General features: G+C 45.3%; 1 protein-coding gene across 3 annotated transcripts in view; it reads left to right on the top strand.

Moving 5' to 3' along the window:
- stat5a (signal transducer and activator of transcription 5a) overlaps positions 1 to 18,533 on the top strand; it is a 101,838-nt gene that overhangs the window by 60,926 nt on the left and 22,379 nt on the right. For all 3 annotated transcript variants that reach the window (XM_034190509.1, XM_034190508.1, XM_034190510.1), the window contains 6 exons: positions 2,954 to 3,043; positions 12,737 to 12,911; positions 13,201 to 13,331; positions 14,087 to 14,238; positions 14,511 to 14,666; positions 17,160 to 17,330. In XM_034190509.1, the coding sequence (XP_034046400.1) occupies positions 2,954 to 3,043; positions 12,737 to 12,911; positions 13,201 to 13,331; positions 14,087 to 14,238; positions 14,511 to 14,666; positions 17,160 to 17,330 (875 nt within the window). The remainder of the gene's footprint in view (positions 1 to 2,953; positions 3,044 to 12,736; positions 12,912 to 13,200; positions 13,332 to 14,086; positions 14,239 to 14,510; positions 14,667 to 17,159; positions 17,331 to 18,533) is intronic.

Below are 18,533 nucleotides of genomic sequence, written 5' to 3'. Positions count from 1 at the left end.
TTGTTTAACGTGGGGATGTTGTTGCACGCCAACAAATACACACTCCTTGAGAGATCCTTAGCCTGGTCCGATGGCTGGGGAATCCCAGACGATCTGGGTCTGAGTAAAAGCTGCAGCATTCATCCGCCTTCACAGCCCTTGAATTACAAGCTGTCGCCTCCTCTGCCTGATCCACCGTTGAAGAATTCTTGTTTCACCAGAGCCCCATTCACCCTCTCATGTCCAAGGTTCCTGTTGGGCCTTAATGGTTACCATAGCAGCCACGAGCCACACAAGTTCCCCACCATATTTCACCCCACAAGGCAATCGCCTATTTGATTCGTTACCCAGTTATCACAACGTGTATGAGGAAATGGATTTTGACACCGCTGGGTTATTAGCAGGTAGTGATGGCAAAACGAGGCTTCACAAAGCATTTGGTGTTCTGTTTTTTCTGAGCCCACTAGATGGCAGTGTCTAGTAAAAAAGTGTTCTATGGAAGCTGATGTTCATAGTGCTTTGAATTCTTTTATGAATTGATGCTGCCATCTAGTGGATTTAGAAACAAAACAAATGCTTCATGAGTCCTTTTGTTGCCATCACTTGTACAACCCCTGGCAAAAATTATGGAATCACCGGCCTCGGAGGATGTTCATTCAGTTGTTTAATTTTGTAGAAAAAAAGCAGATCACAGACATGACACAAAACTAAAGTCATTTCAAATGGCAACTTTCTGGCTTTAAGAAACACTATAAGAAATCAGGAAAAATAATTGTGGCAGCCAGTAACGGTTACTTTTTTAGACCAAGCAGAGGGAAAGAAATATGGAATCACTCAATTCTGAGGAAAAAATTATGGAATCATGAAAAACAAAAGAACGCTCCAACACATCACTAGTATTTTGTTGCACCACCTCTGGCTTTTATAACAGCTTGCAGTCTCTGAGGCATGGACTTAATGAGTGACAAACAGTACTCTTCATCAATCTGGCTCCAACTTTCTCTGATTGCTGTTGCCAGATCAGCTTTGCAGGTTGGAGCCTTGTCATGGACCATTTTCTTCAACTTCCACCAAAGATTTTCAATTGGATTAAGATCTATTAAGACTGTTTGCAGGCCATGACATTGACCCTATGTGTCTTTTTGCAAGGAATGTTTTCACAGTTTTTGCTCTATGGCAAGATGCATTATCATCTTGAAAAATGATTTCATCATCCCCAAACATCCTTTCAATTGATGGGATAAGAAAAGTGTCCAAAATATCAACGTAAACTTGTGCATTTATTGATGATGTAATGACAGCCATCTCCCCAGTGCCTTTACCTGACATGCAGCCCCATATCATCAATGACTGTGGAAATTTACATGTTCTCTTCAGGCAGTCATCTTTATAAATCTCATTGGAACGGCACCAAACAAAAGTTCCAGCATCATCACCTTGCCCAATGCAAATTCGAGATTCATCACTGAATATGACTTTCATCCAGTCATCCACAGTCCACGATTGCTTTTCCTTAGCCCATTGTAACCTTGTTTTTTTCTGTTTAGGTGTTAATGATGGCTTTCGTTTAGCTTTTCTGTATGTAAATTCGATTTCCTTTAGGCGGTTTCTTACAGTTCGGTCACAGATGTTGACTCCAGTTTCCTCCCATTCATTCCTCATTTGTTTTGTTGTGCATTTTCAATTTTTGAGACATGTTGCTTTAAGTTTTCTGTCTTGACGCTTTGATGTCTTCCTTGGTCTACCAGTATGTTTGCCTTTAACAACCTTCCCATGTTGTTTGTATTTGGTCCAGAGTTTAGACACACCTGACTGTGAACAACCAACATCTTTTGCAACATTGCGTGATGATTTACCCTGTTTTAAGAGTTTGATAATCCTCTCCTTTGTTTCAATTGACATCTCTCGTGTTGGAGCCATGATTCATGTCAGTCCACTTGGTGCAACAGCTCTCCAAGGTGTGATCACTCCTTTTTAGATGCAGACTAACGAGCAGATCTGATTTGATGCAGGTGTTAGTTTTGGGGATGAAAATTTACAGGGTGATTCCATAATTTATTCCTCAGAATTGAGTGAGTCCATATTTTTTTTCCCTGTGCTTGGTCTAAAAAAGTAACCATTACTGACTGCCACAATTATTTTTCCTGATTTCTTATAGTTTTTCTTAAAGCCAGAAAGTTGCCATTTGAAATGACTTTAGTTTTGTGTCATGTCTGTGATCTGCTTTTTTTCTACAAAATTAAACAATTGAATGAACATCCTCCGAGGCCGGTGATTCCATAATTATTGCCAGGGGTTGTAGTCGTCTCATGAATCAGGACTCAACCAACTAGTTTGCAGACAGTCCTTGTTATCAATTTTAACTCAACCATAGCCTGGTTAGAGACCTGTAATGCATTTTTTTTTTTTTTACAAACTGCATCTGTAATCAGATTACAAATATTTTTTCTCTATAGTGGAATTAATTTACATATTTATTGTATTCTGATTACTTAATGAGTTAAATGATATCATGTCATAATGCTGTATGTATTGGATTAAACCAGGCGCCGAGTCCTCATCGAAGACAGTGTGAACTTCATTCTCCAAAGCAGAGCAAGTAACACTGCAAACACAGAACCGGACAAAAATTACTCACAACAGTATATTTGAACTGAACTGAAAGTGAAACAGTTTTTTTGCTGCCTTTCTCTTCACTGCGGGTTTTATTTGGTATTTTTCTACTGTAACACATGAACTGCGGCGTTTGTGTGTGCGTGCTAATGACTCACATCTCCGTATGAAGTGCACTGTGCCTCAGAGGTAAGTTTCATTAGGCTCATCTAATGGGTGTTAGTGCGTCCACAGCTTTGTGCCCTTGAACTTAGCGAGCTTCACTGATGCAACTAAATTGGTGAGTTCTGTGCGTAGCGGCTGCTTGGCTTGTCAGCGGCTAACAGGCCTTAACACAGCACATGTGCTCCTTGTCTTTCAGAGCACGTATGACCGCTGTTCGCTGGAGTTGGTCCGATGCATCAAACACATCCTGTACACAGAGCAGAGGCTCGTCAGAGAGGCTGCAAATGTGAGTAATGAGCCAGGAAAACTCAAACGCACGCTGCCACCTGCATCCATGGATGCAGTCGAACATCATGTGACAAAATGCATTAAAGTAGACATTCCAAATGAGTTTGACCTTTCAAGGTCACCCAACGTCACGCCATGAAGTACTTTGTTCAGAAATACTGTATGTGTCACTGAGCATGAATCCACAGATGAGTCAGTCATCTGCGTCATCCTCAAACAATGCATTAACGTAGACATTCCAAATGAGTTTGACCTTTCAAGGTCACCCAACGTCAAAGGCCATGCAACCAGTAGAAATATATGTGAGAGTTTGGGCGCCATCATAACTTTAGCTGTATCCTCTGCAAGAATTCGGCCCAAATTATCCTTGACAGTTAACGTATTTTCTCAAAAATAAATCATTTTGTTCTTGGCTGACTCTTAAACATTCTAACAAGTTGGGTTTAAAGGGGATAAAAGTGCTTCAGTTGTTTTGGTCGAACACAATACCCCATCTGCCGGGGTGCACGGTAATGATCATATTTTACAGAGTATAAATCACACATTTTTTTCTGTCTTACCAGCTCATTAATTTGAGATTGTTGTGCATTTTTGTGGTGCACTTTTTATTATTGGCATTTATTCTTTTGTTATAAAGAGTTTATTTTGTTTAGTGTTTTCATTGTTGGGAAAGTTTATTTTATATATATATATATATATATATATATATATATATATATATATATATATATATAAAATTTATTATTATATTTTATAATTAAAATATATTTATATTTAATATATATGTTGTGTGGGCCGCCAGAAGAGGAGGTACTGCTGGCCCACCACCAGAGGGCGCCCTGTCTGGAGTGCGGGCTCCAGGCACCAGAGGGCGCAGCCGCCTCACAGGAGCAGCCAGGGTGACAGCTGTCACGCATCACCTGCAACAGCTGTTACCAATCATCTGATCGGCAGGAGTATATCAGCAGGACGACGTCTCCACGTCTTTGCCGAGATATCGTTCTACCTGGAAGGTAACGTACCTCAGCTGTCTGCTTGACAATATCCTTTGTGATTTTTGTGCATTATCTTTTGGACTGTTTTTCCAACGAGAGGTGGAGGTAGCTTTCCTGCCGTGCTGATTCCTGGGTGCAAACGCATCCTCATTCACTTGCTTTTTGTTCCTCGCCAGCAGTACCAGATCCGACACGCGGAGGCAGTGGCCACCTGGGAGTTCGGGACTTGGCGGCTCCAGTATTCCCGGGGTCTGGTGGCGGAGGAAATCGTGTGGTTCCGGTTCTGCTTTGGACAGGCGTCTCCTATCTTCGAGCCTGCCCACACGACACCTTGTGAATTGACTATTGTCTATTGTTGCAATCTGTTGTATTTGTTGTGCACATTCACAACAGTAAAGTGTTGTTATTTGACCTATTCCATTGTCCGTTCATTTGCGCCCCCTGTTGTGGGTCCGTGTACCTACACTTTCCCAACAGGATATCTCGGCCATCGTCATGGATCCCGAGGGGCGTCAACCGGCTGTTGAACGGCCAATGGAAGAACAGGGCGCACAGGCGTCCGCAGGAGGAATGATCGGTGAGTTGCAGCGGATCCTCACCGCTTTCACGGCTCGGTTGGATTTAATGACCGAGCAGAACATCCTCCTTAACCGCAGGGTGGAGGCTCTCGCCGCGCAGGTGGAAGCGCGCCCTCAGGGCGCTGCTGCGGCTCTCCCTCCTGTCGACCCTGTGCGTACAAGTGACGTTCCACAGGTCGTTCAACGACCCCCCCCCACCTTCCCCGGAAGCATACATAAGCCCTCCAGAGCCGTACGGAGGTTGTGTGGAGACATGCGCGGACTTCCTTATGCAGTGTTCGCTCGTCTTCGCACAACGTCCTGCTTCGTGGTGAGGCACGCGCTTGGGCTACAGCGCTCTGGGAGCAAAATTCACGGCTCCTTCTGACATATGATGGGTTTGTGAGGGAGTTCAGAACAGTGTTCGATCACCCAAATAGAGGAGAGACCGCTTCAGCCGTGCTGCTGTCAATGAGACAGGGGCACCGGAGCGCAGCTGCCTATGCAGTCGACTTCTGCATCGCGGCTGCGAGGTCCGGCTGGAATAGCACTGCCCTCCGCGCCGCCTTTGTAAACGGACTGTCATTGGTTCTAAAGGAGCACCTGGTGGCTACGGACGAACCGCGGGATTTAGATGGGCTTATTGATCTCGTCATACGATTAGACAATCGGTTAGAAGAACGCCGTCGGGAACGAGACGAAGGGCGTGGCCGGGCACGCGCCGTCCCTCTCCCTTCCGGTTCCGACCGCGTTCCGCCCTCCCTACGCTCCACGGCCCCTGCGCTCCGTGTGGTTACAGCTCCCCCTGCTGACGAAGCTATGGACACGAGCAGGGCCACATTTAGGGCACCAGATAGACAGAGGAGGCTGGCCCGCGGAGCGTGTTTTGTTTGTGGCTCGATAGAGCATCAGGTAAGAGACTGCCCCGAGCGGTTAAACACCAACGCCCGCCCCTAGAAACTGGGCTAGGGGTGGGCCGAGACATTCACGTGGGACACACCCACATTGCCACACGACTCCCAGTTACAATCCTTTATGAGGATTTAACCCTGAAGGCCCCAGCACTGGTGGACACGGGCTCTGAAGGGAATCTGTTAGACAGCAGATGGGCCAGGGAGATAGGGTTCCCTCTGGTGGCGCTTACCTCGCCTGTGCAGGTGCGGGCACTAGATGGCTCCCTACTCCCTCCAATCACACATAAGACACCACCTGTAACTCTGGTGGTGTCAGGAAATCACCGGGAGGAGATCGAGTTTTTTGTGACTCCTGCTACCTCCCGTGTGATTTTAGGGTTCCCCTGGATGTTAAAACACAATCCCCGGATCGATTTGCCGTCCGGTGTAGTGGTTCAGTGGAGCGAGACCTGCCATCGGGTATGTTTAGGTTCCTTGGTTCCTCCCGGTTCCCAGGCTAAGGAGGAGGTCAGAGTCCCGCCCAATCTAGGGACGTGCCGGTGGAGTACCATGACCTTGTGGATGTATTCAGTAAGGATCTGGCGCTCACCCTTCCCCCCCACCGTCCGTACGATTGTGCCATTGATTTGGTTCCGGGCGTTGAGTTCCCGTCCAGCAGGTTGTACAACCTCTCACGACCTGAGCGCGAATCAATGGAGACCTACATCCGGGACTCTTTAGCTGCCGGGTTTATCCGGAATTCCACCTCCCCGATGGGTGCAGGTTTCTTTTTTGTGGGAAAAAAGGATGGCGGACTACGTCCATGCATTGATTACAGGGGGCTGAACGAAATCACGGTTCGTAACCGATACCCATTGCCCTTGTTGGATTCAGTGTTCACGCCCCTGCATGGAGCCCAAATGTTCACCAAGCTCGATCTTAGAAATGCGTATCACCTGGTTCGGATCCGGAAGGGAGACGAGTGGAAGATGGCATTTAACACCCCCTTAGGTCACTTTGAGTACCTGGTCATGCCGTTCGGTCTTACAAACGCCCCCGCGACGTTCCAAGCATTGGTTAATGATGTCTTGCGGGATTTCCTGCACCGATTCGTCTTCGTATATCTGGATGATATACTCATCTTCTCTCCGGACCCTGAGACCCATGTTCGGCATGTACGTCAGGTCCTGCAGCGGTTGTTGGAGAACCGACTGTTTGTGAAGGGCGAGAAGTGCGAGTTTCACCGCACTTCTTTGTCCTTCCTGGGGTTTATCATCTCCCCCAACTCCGTCGCTCCTGATCCGGCCAAGGTTGCGGCGGTGAGAGACTGGCCCCAACCCACTAGCCGTAGGAAGCTGCAACAGTTCCTCGGCTTTGCTAATTTCTACAGGAGGTTCATTAAGGGCTACAGTCAGGTAGTTAGCCCCCTGACAGCCCTGACCTCACCAAAAGTCCCCTTCACCTGGTCGGATCGTTGTGATGCCGCGTTCAAGGAGTTGAAACGGCGCTTCTCGTCTGCACCCGTTCTGGTGCAGCCCGATCCTAGTCGCCAGTTAGTGGTTGAAGTGGACGCCTCGGACTCAGGGATAGGAGCTGTGCTTTCCCAGAGCGGGAAGACCGATAAGGTCCTTCACCCGTGTGCCTATTTTTCCCGCAGGTTGACCCCAGCCGAACGGAACTATGACGTCGGCAATCGAGAACTCCTTGCGGTGAAAGAGGCTCTTGAAGAGTGGAGACATCTGTTGGAGGGAACGTCCGTGCCATTCACGGTTTTCACTGACCACCGGAACCTGGAGTATATCAGGACCGCCAAGCGGCTGAACCCCAGGCAAGCCCGCTGGTCACTGTTCTTCGGCCGTTTTGACTTCCGGATCACCTACCGTCCCAGGACCAAGAACCAGAGATCGGATGCCTTGTCCCGGGTACATGAAGATGAAGTCAAAACGGAGTTGTCGGATCCACCGGAACCCATCATCCCGGAGTCCACTATCGTGGCCACCCTCACCTGGGACGTAGAGAGAACCGTCCGGGAGGCCCTGGCACGAAGCCCGGACCCCGGAACTGGGCCGAAGAACAGACTCTACGTCCCACCAGAAGCTAGGGCTGCAGTCCTGGACTTCTGTCACGGCTCTAAGCTCTCCTGTCATCCAGGGGTGCGAAGAACCGTGGCAGTTGTCCGGCAGCGCTTCTGGTGGGCGTCCCTAGAGGCCGACGTCCGGGATTATATCCAGGCCTGCACCACCTGCGCCAGGGGCAAGGCTGACCATCGCAGGGCTTCGGGACTGCTCCAACCGCTGCCCGTGCCCCATCGCCCCTGGTCCCACATCGGCCTGGATTTTGTCACGGGCCTCCCGCCGTCCCAGGGCAACACCACCATCCTCACGATAGTGGACCGATTCTCCAAGGCGGCCCACTTCGTGGCCCTCCCAAAGCTCCCGACGGCCCAGGAGACAGCGGACCTCCTGGTCCACCACGTCGTCCGGTTGCATGGGATCCCAACAGACATCGTCTCCGATCGCGGTCCCCAGTTCTCCTCGCAAGTCTGGAGGAGCTTCTGCCGGGAACTGGGGCCCACGGTGAGTCTCTCATCCGGGTATCATCCCCAGACCAACGGGCAAGCAGAACGGGCCAATCAGGAGGTGGAGCAGGCCCTGCGTTGCATGACAGCCGCGCACCCGGCGGCCTGGAGTACCCATCTGGCCTGGATCGAGTATGCCCATAACAGCCAGGTGTCGGCAGCCACCGGCCTCTCCCCTTTCGAGGTGTGTCTGGGGTACCAACCTCCTTTGTTTCCGGTGGTTGAGGGAGAGGTCGGTGTGCCCTCGGTCCAGGCCCACCTACGGAAGTGCCGTCGGGTGTGGCGTGCCGCCCGTTCTGCCTTGCTGAGGGCCCGGATGAGGACGAAGGCCCATGCAGACCGTCGGCGGACCCCGGCCCCTACGTACTGGCCAGGGCAGGCAGCGTGGTTGTCTACTAAGGACATACCCCTTCAAGTGGACTCCCCTAAACTGCAGGACCGGTATATCGGTCCGTTCAAGATCATCAAGGTCATCAGTCCAGCCGCAGTGAGGCTTCAGCTTCCGGCCTCACTGCGGATCCATCCCGTTTTCCACGTGTCCCGGATCAAGCCCCATCACACCTCACCCCTCTGTACTCCCGGTCCGGCACCACCTCCTGCCCGGATCATCGATGGGGAGCCGGCTTGGACTGTGCGCCGGCTCTTAGATGTCCGTAGGATGGGCCGGGGCTTCCAGTATTTGGTGGACTGGGAGGGGTACGGACCTGAAGAATGCTCCTGGGTGAAGAGGAGCTTCATCCTGGACCCGGCCCTCCTGGCCGATTTCTACCGCCGCCACCCGGACAAGCCTGGTCGGGCGCCAGGAGGCGCCCGTTGAGGGGGGGGTCCTGTTGTGTGGGCCGCCAGAAGAGGAGGTACTGCTGGCCCACCACCAGAGGGCGCCCTGTCTGGAGTGCGGGCTCCAGGCACCAGAGGGCGCAGCCGCCTCACAGGAGCAGCCAGGGTGACAGCTGTCACGCATCACCTGCAACAGCTGTTACCAATCATCTGATCGGCAGGAGTATATCAGCAGGACGACGTCTCCACCTCTTTGCCGAGATATCGTTCTACCTGGAAGGTAACGTACCTCAGCTGTCTGCTTGACAATATCCTTTGTGATTTTTGTGCATTATCTTTTGGACTGTTTTTCCAACGAGAGGTGGAGGTAGCTTTCCTGCCGTGCTGATTCCTGGGTGCAAACGCATCCTCATTCACTTGCTTTTTGTTCCTCGCCAGCAGTACCAGATCCGACACGTGGAGGCAGTGGCCACCTGGGAGTTCGGGACTTGGCGGCTCCAGTATTCCCGGGGTCTGGTGGCAGAGGAAATCGTGTGGTTCCGGTTCTGCTTTGGACAGGCGTCTCCTATCTTCGAGCCTGCCCACACGACACCTTGTGAATTGACTATTGTCTATTGTTGCAATCTGTTGTATTTGTTGTGCACATTCACAACAGTAAAGTGTTGTTATTTGACCTATTCCATTGTCCGTTCATTTGCGCCCCCTGTTGTGGGTCCGTGTACCTACACTTTCCCAACAATATATATATTGAAGGACTATAATGGTCCCGGGCAGCACGGTGGCTTAGTGGTTACCACTGTTACCTCACAGCGAGAAGGTCGTGGGTTCAATTCGTGTGTGCGTGGTTTTCCTCTGGGTGCTCCGGTTTTCTCCCACATCCAAAGACATGCGGGTTAGGTGGATTGGAGTCTTTAAATTGTCCGTAGGTGTGTGTGTGGGTGTGTCTGTGCTTGTTTGTCTGTTTGTGGCCCTGCAACAGACTAGCGTCCTGTCCTGGGTGTACCCCGTCTCGTGCTCTATGACTGCTGGGATAGGCTCCAGCCCCCCGCGACCCTTAATTGGACTAAGCGGTAGATGCTGGATGAATGAATGACTATAATGATCCCTTCGTTTCACTTCATTTTCATTTTCATTTATTCATATAGCGCCAAATCACAACAAGGTTGCTTCAAGGCGCTTCACATAAGTAAGGTCTAACCTTACTAACCCCCAGAGCAACAGTGGTAAGGAAAAACTCCCTCTGAGGAAGAAACCTCAAGCAGACCAGACTCAAAGGGGTGACCCTCTGCTTGGGCCATAATACAGACACAAATTACAAAACAATTCATAAAATGAACATACAAGAAATGTTGCCAGTGCAAAGGACGGTTTCTGGAACAGATACGACACCCACATTCCTCAATTTCCCTGAGGGAGTCTTCCCAAGGGATCAGTAAAGTTCTGTCTAATCTAATCTAATATAAATGTTATTATAATGATTGTTAATAATAATAAATGTGTGGTTTTCGGTATGTAAATTGCACTGGGGTATAAACTGCAGAGCCTCCCAGACTAGTTGTTGTTGTTCTTTCAGCTTCTCCCGTTTGTTCGGGGTCGCCACAGCAGATACAGCCATATCCGCATTGGTATTTGGTAGAAGTTTTACACCGGATGCCCTTCCTGACGCAACTCCAGTTTCATCTGGAGAAACACAAACAGCTCCTGGTGTTCCGAAGAGGTCTCCTGTCCAAGTACTAACCAGGACCCACACTGCTTAGCTTCTGAGATCTGATGGGATCAGGCTGACACAGAGCAGACTGACTGTAAATCACAAACTGGGACTTTTACTCCAGAATATACAGTCAGCATCAAGTTATCATCTGTCAGATTTTTCATGATTGCAGCTATTTGTCTGAATTCATGAATCACGTCTGCACTATGGTACGTATTTGCCTTTGTACTCATGTGGTCAACTTGTAATTTCATGTTATCTCATCAGAAACTATAACGTGTACAAGAACAGTAGCTCAGTAGCTACTGCAGTACCATCGTGGTACTAAAAAAAAAACATCTGTACTGGCTTTGTTTTTACTGGCATTCTTACCCACTACATTACAAAAAATAATTTCTTTTGAATTTAGGGTTTGTTTGTTTTTTTATTTTTGTTTGCTCTTCATAAACCTTTTGAGCATTGTGCCACTCCACAGATATACAGATATAGTACAAGAAACACACAAATACAGTTAATACACTACAACAACTCATGACATGTTCTAATTTTGCCACAGCAAGTCACAAGTCAAGTCCTGATTTGTGACGGGAAAAGCTGACTTGGAATTTGCAGAGTTTTTGAAGTCAAACACCTGTGGTTTGAGAATTTATTTTCTCTGTATCCTGCGAGTCTGGTCTGTGCAAAAAAAAAAAAAAAAACACCTGAGGGAGTTTTTTCCCATACCACTGTTGTCAATGAGCTGCTCGGGGGGGGCGTAAGGTTATACCTTACCCTTGTGAAGCATCTTGGGGCAATTTTTGCTGCAATTTTACATCATAGACATAAACTGAATTGAATAGAAAGCCGTTAACGACAAATATAAGCCTCAGCTATAAATAATGTCGACTGTTTCATGCGGAATTTAGGTAATGAGAGAGCCGAGAACTCCTCCAAACAGGAACAGCTACTGTTCATTTCCATCATTTATATGACACCCAGTTACCACAGCTGTACTCTCATATCAGAAGACTTCTTAAAGCAAATCTTGAGTTACTTTATTAGCAGGAATGCTCCTGTTTCTAAGAAGCGGTGAGTTATGAAACCATGAAGGCAGCACTGCGTAAAATACGTGACACTCAGCGGCTCCTCTGGTGAATTGATTTCTAGTCACAGGATGTGCTTTTATTGGAGAAATGCATTTATTGATTGAATTAATTCCATCCTGTTTGCTATGAAACTTCAGTCAAAAAGATGCTTTCATTTAGTGCTCTAGCTGAAGCCGACTGCCCAGGCAAATGTATTTTCTCAATTTGCATTAGTGTTCCAAAAGGTTGTAGTTACCCTGGATTTTACAGACTTGTAAATCCAGCAATAAATCCAGCTTTATTTATACCATCATCTCTCCGAAGCAAGCAACGTGCATGCTCGTGCATGTACATACATTGCAGTGACTGTTGCCTTATCCCCTAAAAATGCAATTTTTTTAGTTTTTGTTTTGTTTTACTTGAATGTTGTTCATGAATCAAAGCATTGTTATCAGAGGGCATTCATTTCTGTGATATGATGTTTCAGGGCCTCCCAGGGGGCAAATAAAATGGAACGTTTTAGCAACAATTGGTGATGTAGTGAGGCCCCATTTAGTGATGTGATGTTTTCCTTTTTTATACAGACTTTGATACAGTATTTGAAAATCAAATCAAATCAGTTTTATTTATATAGCGCCAAATCACAACAAACAGTTGCCCCAAGGCGCTTTATATTGTAAGGCAAAGCCATACAATATTGAAAACATTGCAAAGGTTTCAAAATGTCAAAGGCACTGCTTCGAGTTCGCCATTAATAATTTGTATGACTGACAAAAAATTTTTTATCCCCAGCCAAACATTCTATCCATTTGTTAATTACAGTTTTTCTTTCCCATTTCATTACGTATTTCATCCTGTATTTGCCCACATAGACCTTTTGGTGGCATGAAGTGGCTAGTGTGCTTACTTCCAAAACAAGGAAAGATGACTTTACCAAGTTGCATGACCCAAGAGAACCATCTTGGCTAATTTCCAAAATAGATTTTCTCCAAATATCTGCTTTGGGATACTCATAGTGTCACAGGTCTTACACTGTTTAATGAATCTACCTGGCTGTTGTTCCTAAACTCACCATTCAGTGTTGTATGTCTCTTAATCACATTTCACGATTGACAGTCGAGCTCTCCGGTGGCTGGGATGATGGACAGCATGTCTCAGAAATACCAACAGATCAACCAAGCTTTTGAGGAGCTTCGCCTGCTGACCCAGGACACTGATAATGACCTGCGGAAGCTCCAGCACAACCAGGAATACTTCATCATCCAGTACCAGGAGAGCCTCCGCATCCAGGGTGAGTGTGTGCATTTAATAATCACAGAGTCACAGTTAATCAAGAAGTAATGCGCTAGACTATGTGGACGCACTCATGAGTTGATGTGACTTTCTTAAAAAGTCACTTTCTGGTCCTTTCCCATGTGCCCATTTGTGCGGCTGAGTCAAATGTTTACACACCAACTCCAGGTAATGGACTGAAGGAGGTGCCCCACAATAACTGCTTCTTCCATTAATTTTGAAATGTACATTTATATGCCCACTTTGTTGTTTTACCTTCTGTCTTTTCTTTCCCACTTCTTTCTCAGCTCAGCTGACCAGCCTGGCAACACTGCCCCCTGCTGACCGTCAGCTACGAGAGCCCGCCCTTCTTAGCAAGAGAGCCACTGTGGAAGCGTGGCTGACCCGAGAGGCCAACACACTACAGAAATACAGACTGGTACAACATACATGAATGGACACACTTCATAACGTGTATTGTGTTCAAGGTGCACGCCACAGAAGAGTGTGCTTTTTTTAAGGACTGCAGTACATCTCCAAAAACACTGATCTATGTTCAGTTTGTCAGAGTGGTAGTAAAAAGTGAAAGGTTTTTTTTTAGCATTTCTCTTTCATACTTAAAAGAACATGGCATGTAATCTGAGCACAAAGTGGTTATAATTAGTCTCTTCATTAATTTTGGGTAACATGAATTAAACCCATCAGAGTGTCATCCTTTTAAGAACAAGGGGCCCTGGAATCTATTTGGGTGGTGTATGCACATGAGAAATTTTCCTCTGTGCACAAAGTGTAGTGAGTGGATTGTTTATATGAGCAGCCACCGAAGCTCCCTGAGGTGAAGCAATGAAGCAGTAGGAAAATTTCGGTTCACTTTTGTGGTAGATTCCCATACCAGTGCACATCTGTGTATTTGTTAGTTAATGGAGCAGTCACTTTTGGGCTGGCTCACAATAGCAATGCACCAACACTGCACCTGATAACACATCATATGAAGACCAACACAAGTACACTTGTTGTCTAAACAGTGCGGGTGCTGTGCATGAAAATGACAAATCTAGTGGTTGGAATCTTTGCAGCAAGTATAAGATGTGGCCCCTAAATTGAAGTGTCCTGTGTCCCAGCCTATAGAGCACCACAGTGCCAATTTCCAGTGAGGTCTCTTTGTGAAACTGTTTGTCACGTCTGTGTGTTCAGGATCTGGCAGAGAAGCACCAGAAAACACTGCAGCTATTGAGGAAGCAACAGGCCATCATTCTGGATGATGAGCTGAACCAGTGGAAGAGGCGGCAACAGCTGGCAGGCAACGGGGGCCCTCCAGAGGGAGGCCTGGACATCCTGCAGTCCTGGTTAGTGCTCAACCACCTCACACCAAGATCACAGCCTCCAAACACCTTCACAAACCAGAGGGTACAGGTTACAGGCTGGAAAACTGCTGGTTTATTGGCTCTTAAAATTAGAGACACATGCAGAACCATCTAAAATATCTTTGGCTTTGTTGTCTTGCTGCTCTGAATGAAATTGTTCTGCTGGGATGAAACAATACCTTTATCTTGCAGCATCTAGGCTTAGGTCTAATTCTGATATTCCTTTTATGTCTATGTACCCGCCTTTGCTGTAGGTGTGAGAAGCTGGCTGAGACTATCTGGCAGAACATGCAGCAGATACGGAGAGCAGAGCACCTCAGACAACAGCTGCCCATCCCCGGCCCCATTCAAGAGTTACTCGGCGAACTCAACAGTACTGTCACAGATATCATCAAATCATTGGTCAACCGGTATATGTGTGCTTTTTTTTTTCAGGGTTGGGCTCGTGGTGATGTTTTGGATTGTAAATGGGGTTACTTCAAGTCAGGCTCAGAGGGCTCAGTGCCAAGTTGGTACTGGGAATGAGGCAAAAAAATAAAGAAAGAAGGAAAAAATTGTAGTTGAATACTTTAGAAATAGTAGAATTGTTTTGGCTGTCCAACAACATTTGTCAGTGCTGGTTTCAGTTTGATCAAAAATATTGATTCGGATTATGACAATCACATTGCCAAACAGCATTGAAAATTATGCAGTGATAAATGGATGAATTGGAACACCTTATGTTGAGAACTACAGTGTCCGCTAAAACTATTGGGCCGCTTGATATTTTGCATATTTTAATTTGTTTATGCCATTTAAAAAAACAAAAAGTAAATAAGGCTTCTCAATATAAAACATTTCTAAAATTCTCTTTCTTAAACAAAAACTTAAATCAAATCTCTACAACTTGATATAAATTAATTAAAAATATAAAAGCCAAGATGATGAGTTGCACAAGTAATGCGCCCCTTTCGTATAATACCTGTAAATAATCAGTTTTATATAACGGCTGAGTGGATCCTTGTCATTTGATTGGTGCTTTGTATGTCACAAGACATGGATTAATTCATCCCATTTGTGTTGCATTGCATTTAGAGTGCAGCTTGGTTCCATTTAGAGTGCAAATTTGGTTCCATACGTTTGGTACTATTGCACTCTGCGTGCACGCGTGCACACGTGCATGAGTACATGCACACACACATGCATGCACGCTCACACATGCTTGTGCACGCATGCCCACACGTGCGTGCACGCATTCACACAAAACAAATCCACTATGCTGCTTGGAGGCTGTTAGCAGGAAGAGAGAAGAAAAGCTGGACTCATTTCTGACGTGATTTTTTTATTTTTTTTTCCGCTGCACTGAGAACGTACGCAGTCGGCCAAGCCAGTTGTGTGTGTGCGTGCGCATACGCACGTGGGGGACAATGACACAATGATTTGATTGAGCTAACTGGCGCTGCACACGCACACACACAAAATCCACTCCGCTGTAAGCTGTCTGGATTCATGAAGACCTGTTCACATGAAACGCTGATGTGGTTTTTGGCTGGACTGAGGAACTACACAAAGTCTTTTTTTTTCTCTCTCTCTGTCTCTCTTATGGAAGTCTGAACTCAGTGCACAGCATCACTGGACTACACTTTCACCTCATGAAATATTCGTACCATTGAACTCATAAACATTCATTATTTGTATATTATTACCAGTTTGCGTCAGACAAGTTAGGGGATGGATACATGAACATTTCCAAGTCATAGAACATGTCTTAGACTTTATTTACATTAGTTATGAAGAAATACAAACAGTATGACACTCTGTGGTTAATCTGTATGGAGTAGACAATTCTCAAAAATTGAGTGAATCCATGACTTGTCTGAACTGGCAATAAAAGTGATTATTTACAGGTGTTATACCAAAGTGTTCCATTATTTATGCAACTCATCATCTTGGCTTTTATATTTTTAATTAATTTATATCAAGTTGTAGAGATTTACTTTGAGTTTGAGTTTAAGAAAGGTTATTTTAGAAATTGAGAAGCCCTATTTCCTTTTTGTATTTAAAATGGCATAAACAAATTAACGTGTGAAATATAAAGTGGCCCAATACTTTTGGAGGGCACTGTATGTTTAGTTTGTCCCTATGGCAACAATACCAAACTAGTCTTCACTCTGATGTGGGTTTGAGATGAATTAATGTTTTTATTCAATAACATTCAAATGAAAATATCAAGTCATATCAAATTAAAGAGCTCTGTTGCTTTTTATGCAAGCAATACTACAAATTGTATTTTTCAGTCTTTGAAATTTGCTTTCCAGGTTTCTTACATATTTTGTGTAAAATGTAGTGCACATGGTGCAGTCAGGCTGAAAATTGTGTCGTAGCAAAAGCACTGATTGTAGATTTTGCAGAAACCTGTTTGTGATACAATTTCACTAAGCTTGTAGTTTGGTGTGCAGAATTGCACAAATTCTAGAAAAAAAAAAATGCTGTAAATGTTATTAAATTCTTTTTTTCAACCATTCTTTTTGCATCAAATTTAAATCTGTTCCAAAACTAAAAGGTTCATATGGTTATAACAGGAATTTTAGTGACCTGATGTGTATCTGTGTACAGTATGAATTAGTGGGCTGTTCTTGTAGTGTCTGTATCTGTTACTCTTCTGTACTGTTTGGAAGTTATTTATTTCATTTAATTAAAATCATATTTTTGCCATCTGAAGGCAAAATATGTGATAAATCTGCAGCCTTCGGCTGTGGAACTCTACAACAGCAATGTGACATTACACACAGTCACCTACTTTAACACAATTGATGTCATTTATACAGAATCAAATCACAAATTACTTTGATTTAAACATGTTCAAACTACACCTGCAGTTTAAAAAAAATTAAATAATCTGCAGACCTTTTTTCTTTCCACAGCACCTTTATTATAGAGAAACAGCCTCCACAGGTGCTGAAAACCCAGACGAAGTTTGCGGCAACAGTGCGCCTTCTAGTAGGAGGGAAGTTAAATGTGCACATGAACCCGCCGCAGGTCAAAGCCACCATTATCAGTGAACAGCAAGCCAAGGTTCACATGAACACAAGAAAGTAAGTATGATCAATCCAGTTAGATCTGCAGTCTGTGAAGCATGCACCCCATCTCATTCTAAACTAGAAAACTCCACCAACACTAGTTTCCAATTCCACAAAATGTTGCCGTGGAAAAATTTTCAAGGTCAAAGTCCTGTTAGAAGTGGCTTTTCATAAGTTAAATTAGATGTGATCAAATGTCAGGAGTATGTATTTACTGTAGTTTATGCACTTGAATCAAAGTTTTTTTGTGATGTCAGGTTTTTTTCAAAATTTTTTCAGTTTCTGAATTCTTTTTCAGATAATTTTCACAGAACATTGGTCATCTCTGCTATGCACAATTTGTCATTGCTTTTTGGCACTTGGTTTCCGACTGATAACTGGAAGACATACAAACAGGCATAAAATTGGAACCTCCATCCAATTTTGAAGGTGTAGGTAAATCCATAACAGAAAAATGAGAGTGATTGAGTCACTTTTGATTGAGCTATAATGCAAAATGTACACCAAATTGGCTTTTCAATATTAAATTCAAATGTCCACAAAATCCACAAACCAGATCAGATCCGGATCAAACTTTGTCAGGTGATAGTGAGTGCCAGTCTGCACCTCACTTTCAAATATGAGAGTGATTAGTGCAGGTTTGATTAAGATATAAGGTAAAATACATACCAGGATATGACTCACAACGATATATGAAAAATTGGACATTGAATATAGTTGGATATTTTTAAAGGCAGTTTAACGTGTTAAAGCTCCAGCATGCTGTCATTTTCTCTTTATTCTGTGCATGCCCATTATTTAGTATGACAGTTTAAATCTACAACAAAGGGCCTCCTAATGTGTCACTGAGACGAGGAGTCTTCATATCGTACAGGAATTACAGAATCTCAGGATGAACTCTGACCAAGTGTTGCCCCAGTACTCACCTCAGAGACATGACTGGAGGAATCTATAGTTTGGATGGAGAATCTGCATTTAGCCACGTTTGACATTCCTCCTGACTACTAGAAACCTGCCAGTGCAGGCAGCTAGTGGTTAAATGGGTGAGCAGGCTTCATCTGTATCCCATCTGAACGGCTTCATAAGGCAGCCTGTCCACAGTCCTGACCCATCTGCTTGGTGTTTCTGTCAAACAGCATTGGAGCAGATGGAAAATGGTGTTCGTTTCACTTAACAGTTATACAGAAATGAGTGTGAATGATTTTTGCTCCATTCTTG

Source organism: Thalassophryne amazonica, chromosome 16 (assembly GCF_902500255.1).
Source record: "Thalassophryne amazonica chromosome 16, fThaAma1.1, whole genome shotgun sequence".
In the NCBI taxonomy this organism is placed as follows: domain Eukaryota; kingdom Metazoa; phylum Chordata; class Actinopteri; order Batrachoidiformes; family Batrachoididae; genus Thalassophryne; species Thalassophryne amazonica.
The sequence above is the reverse complement of the archived record's forward strand: the minus strand, read 5'-3'. Positions and strand labels throughout refer to the sequence as shown.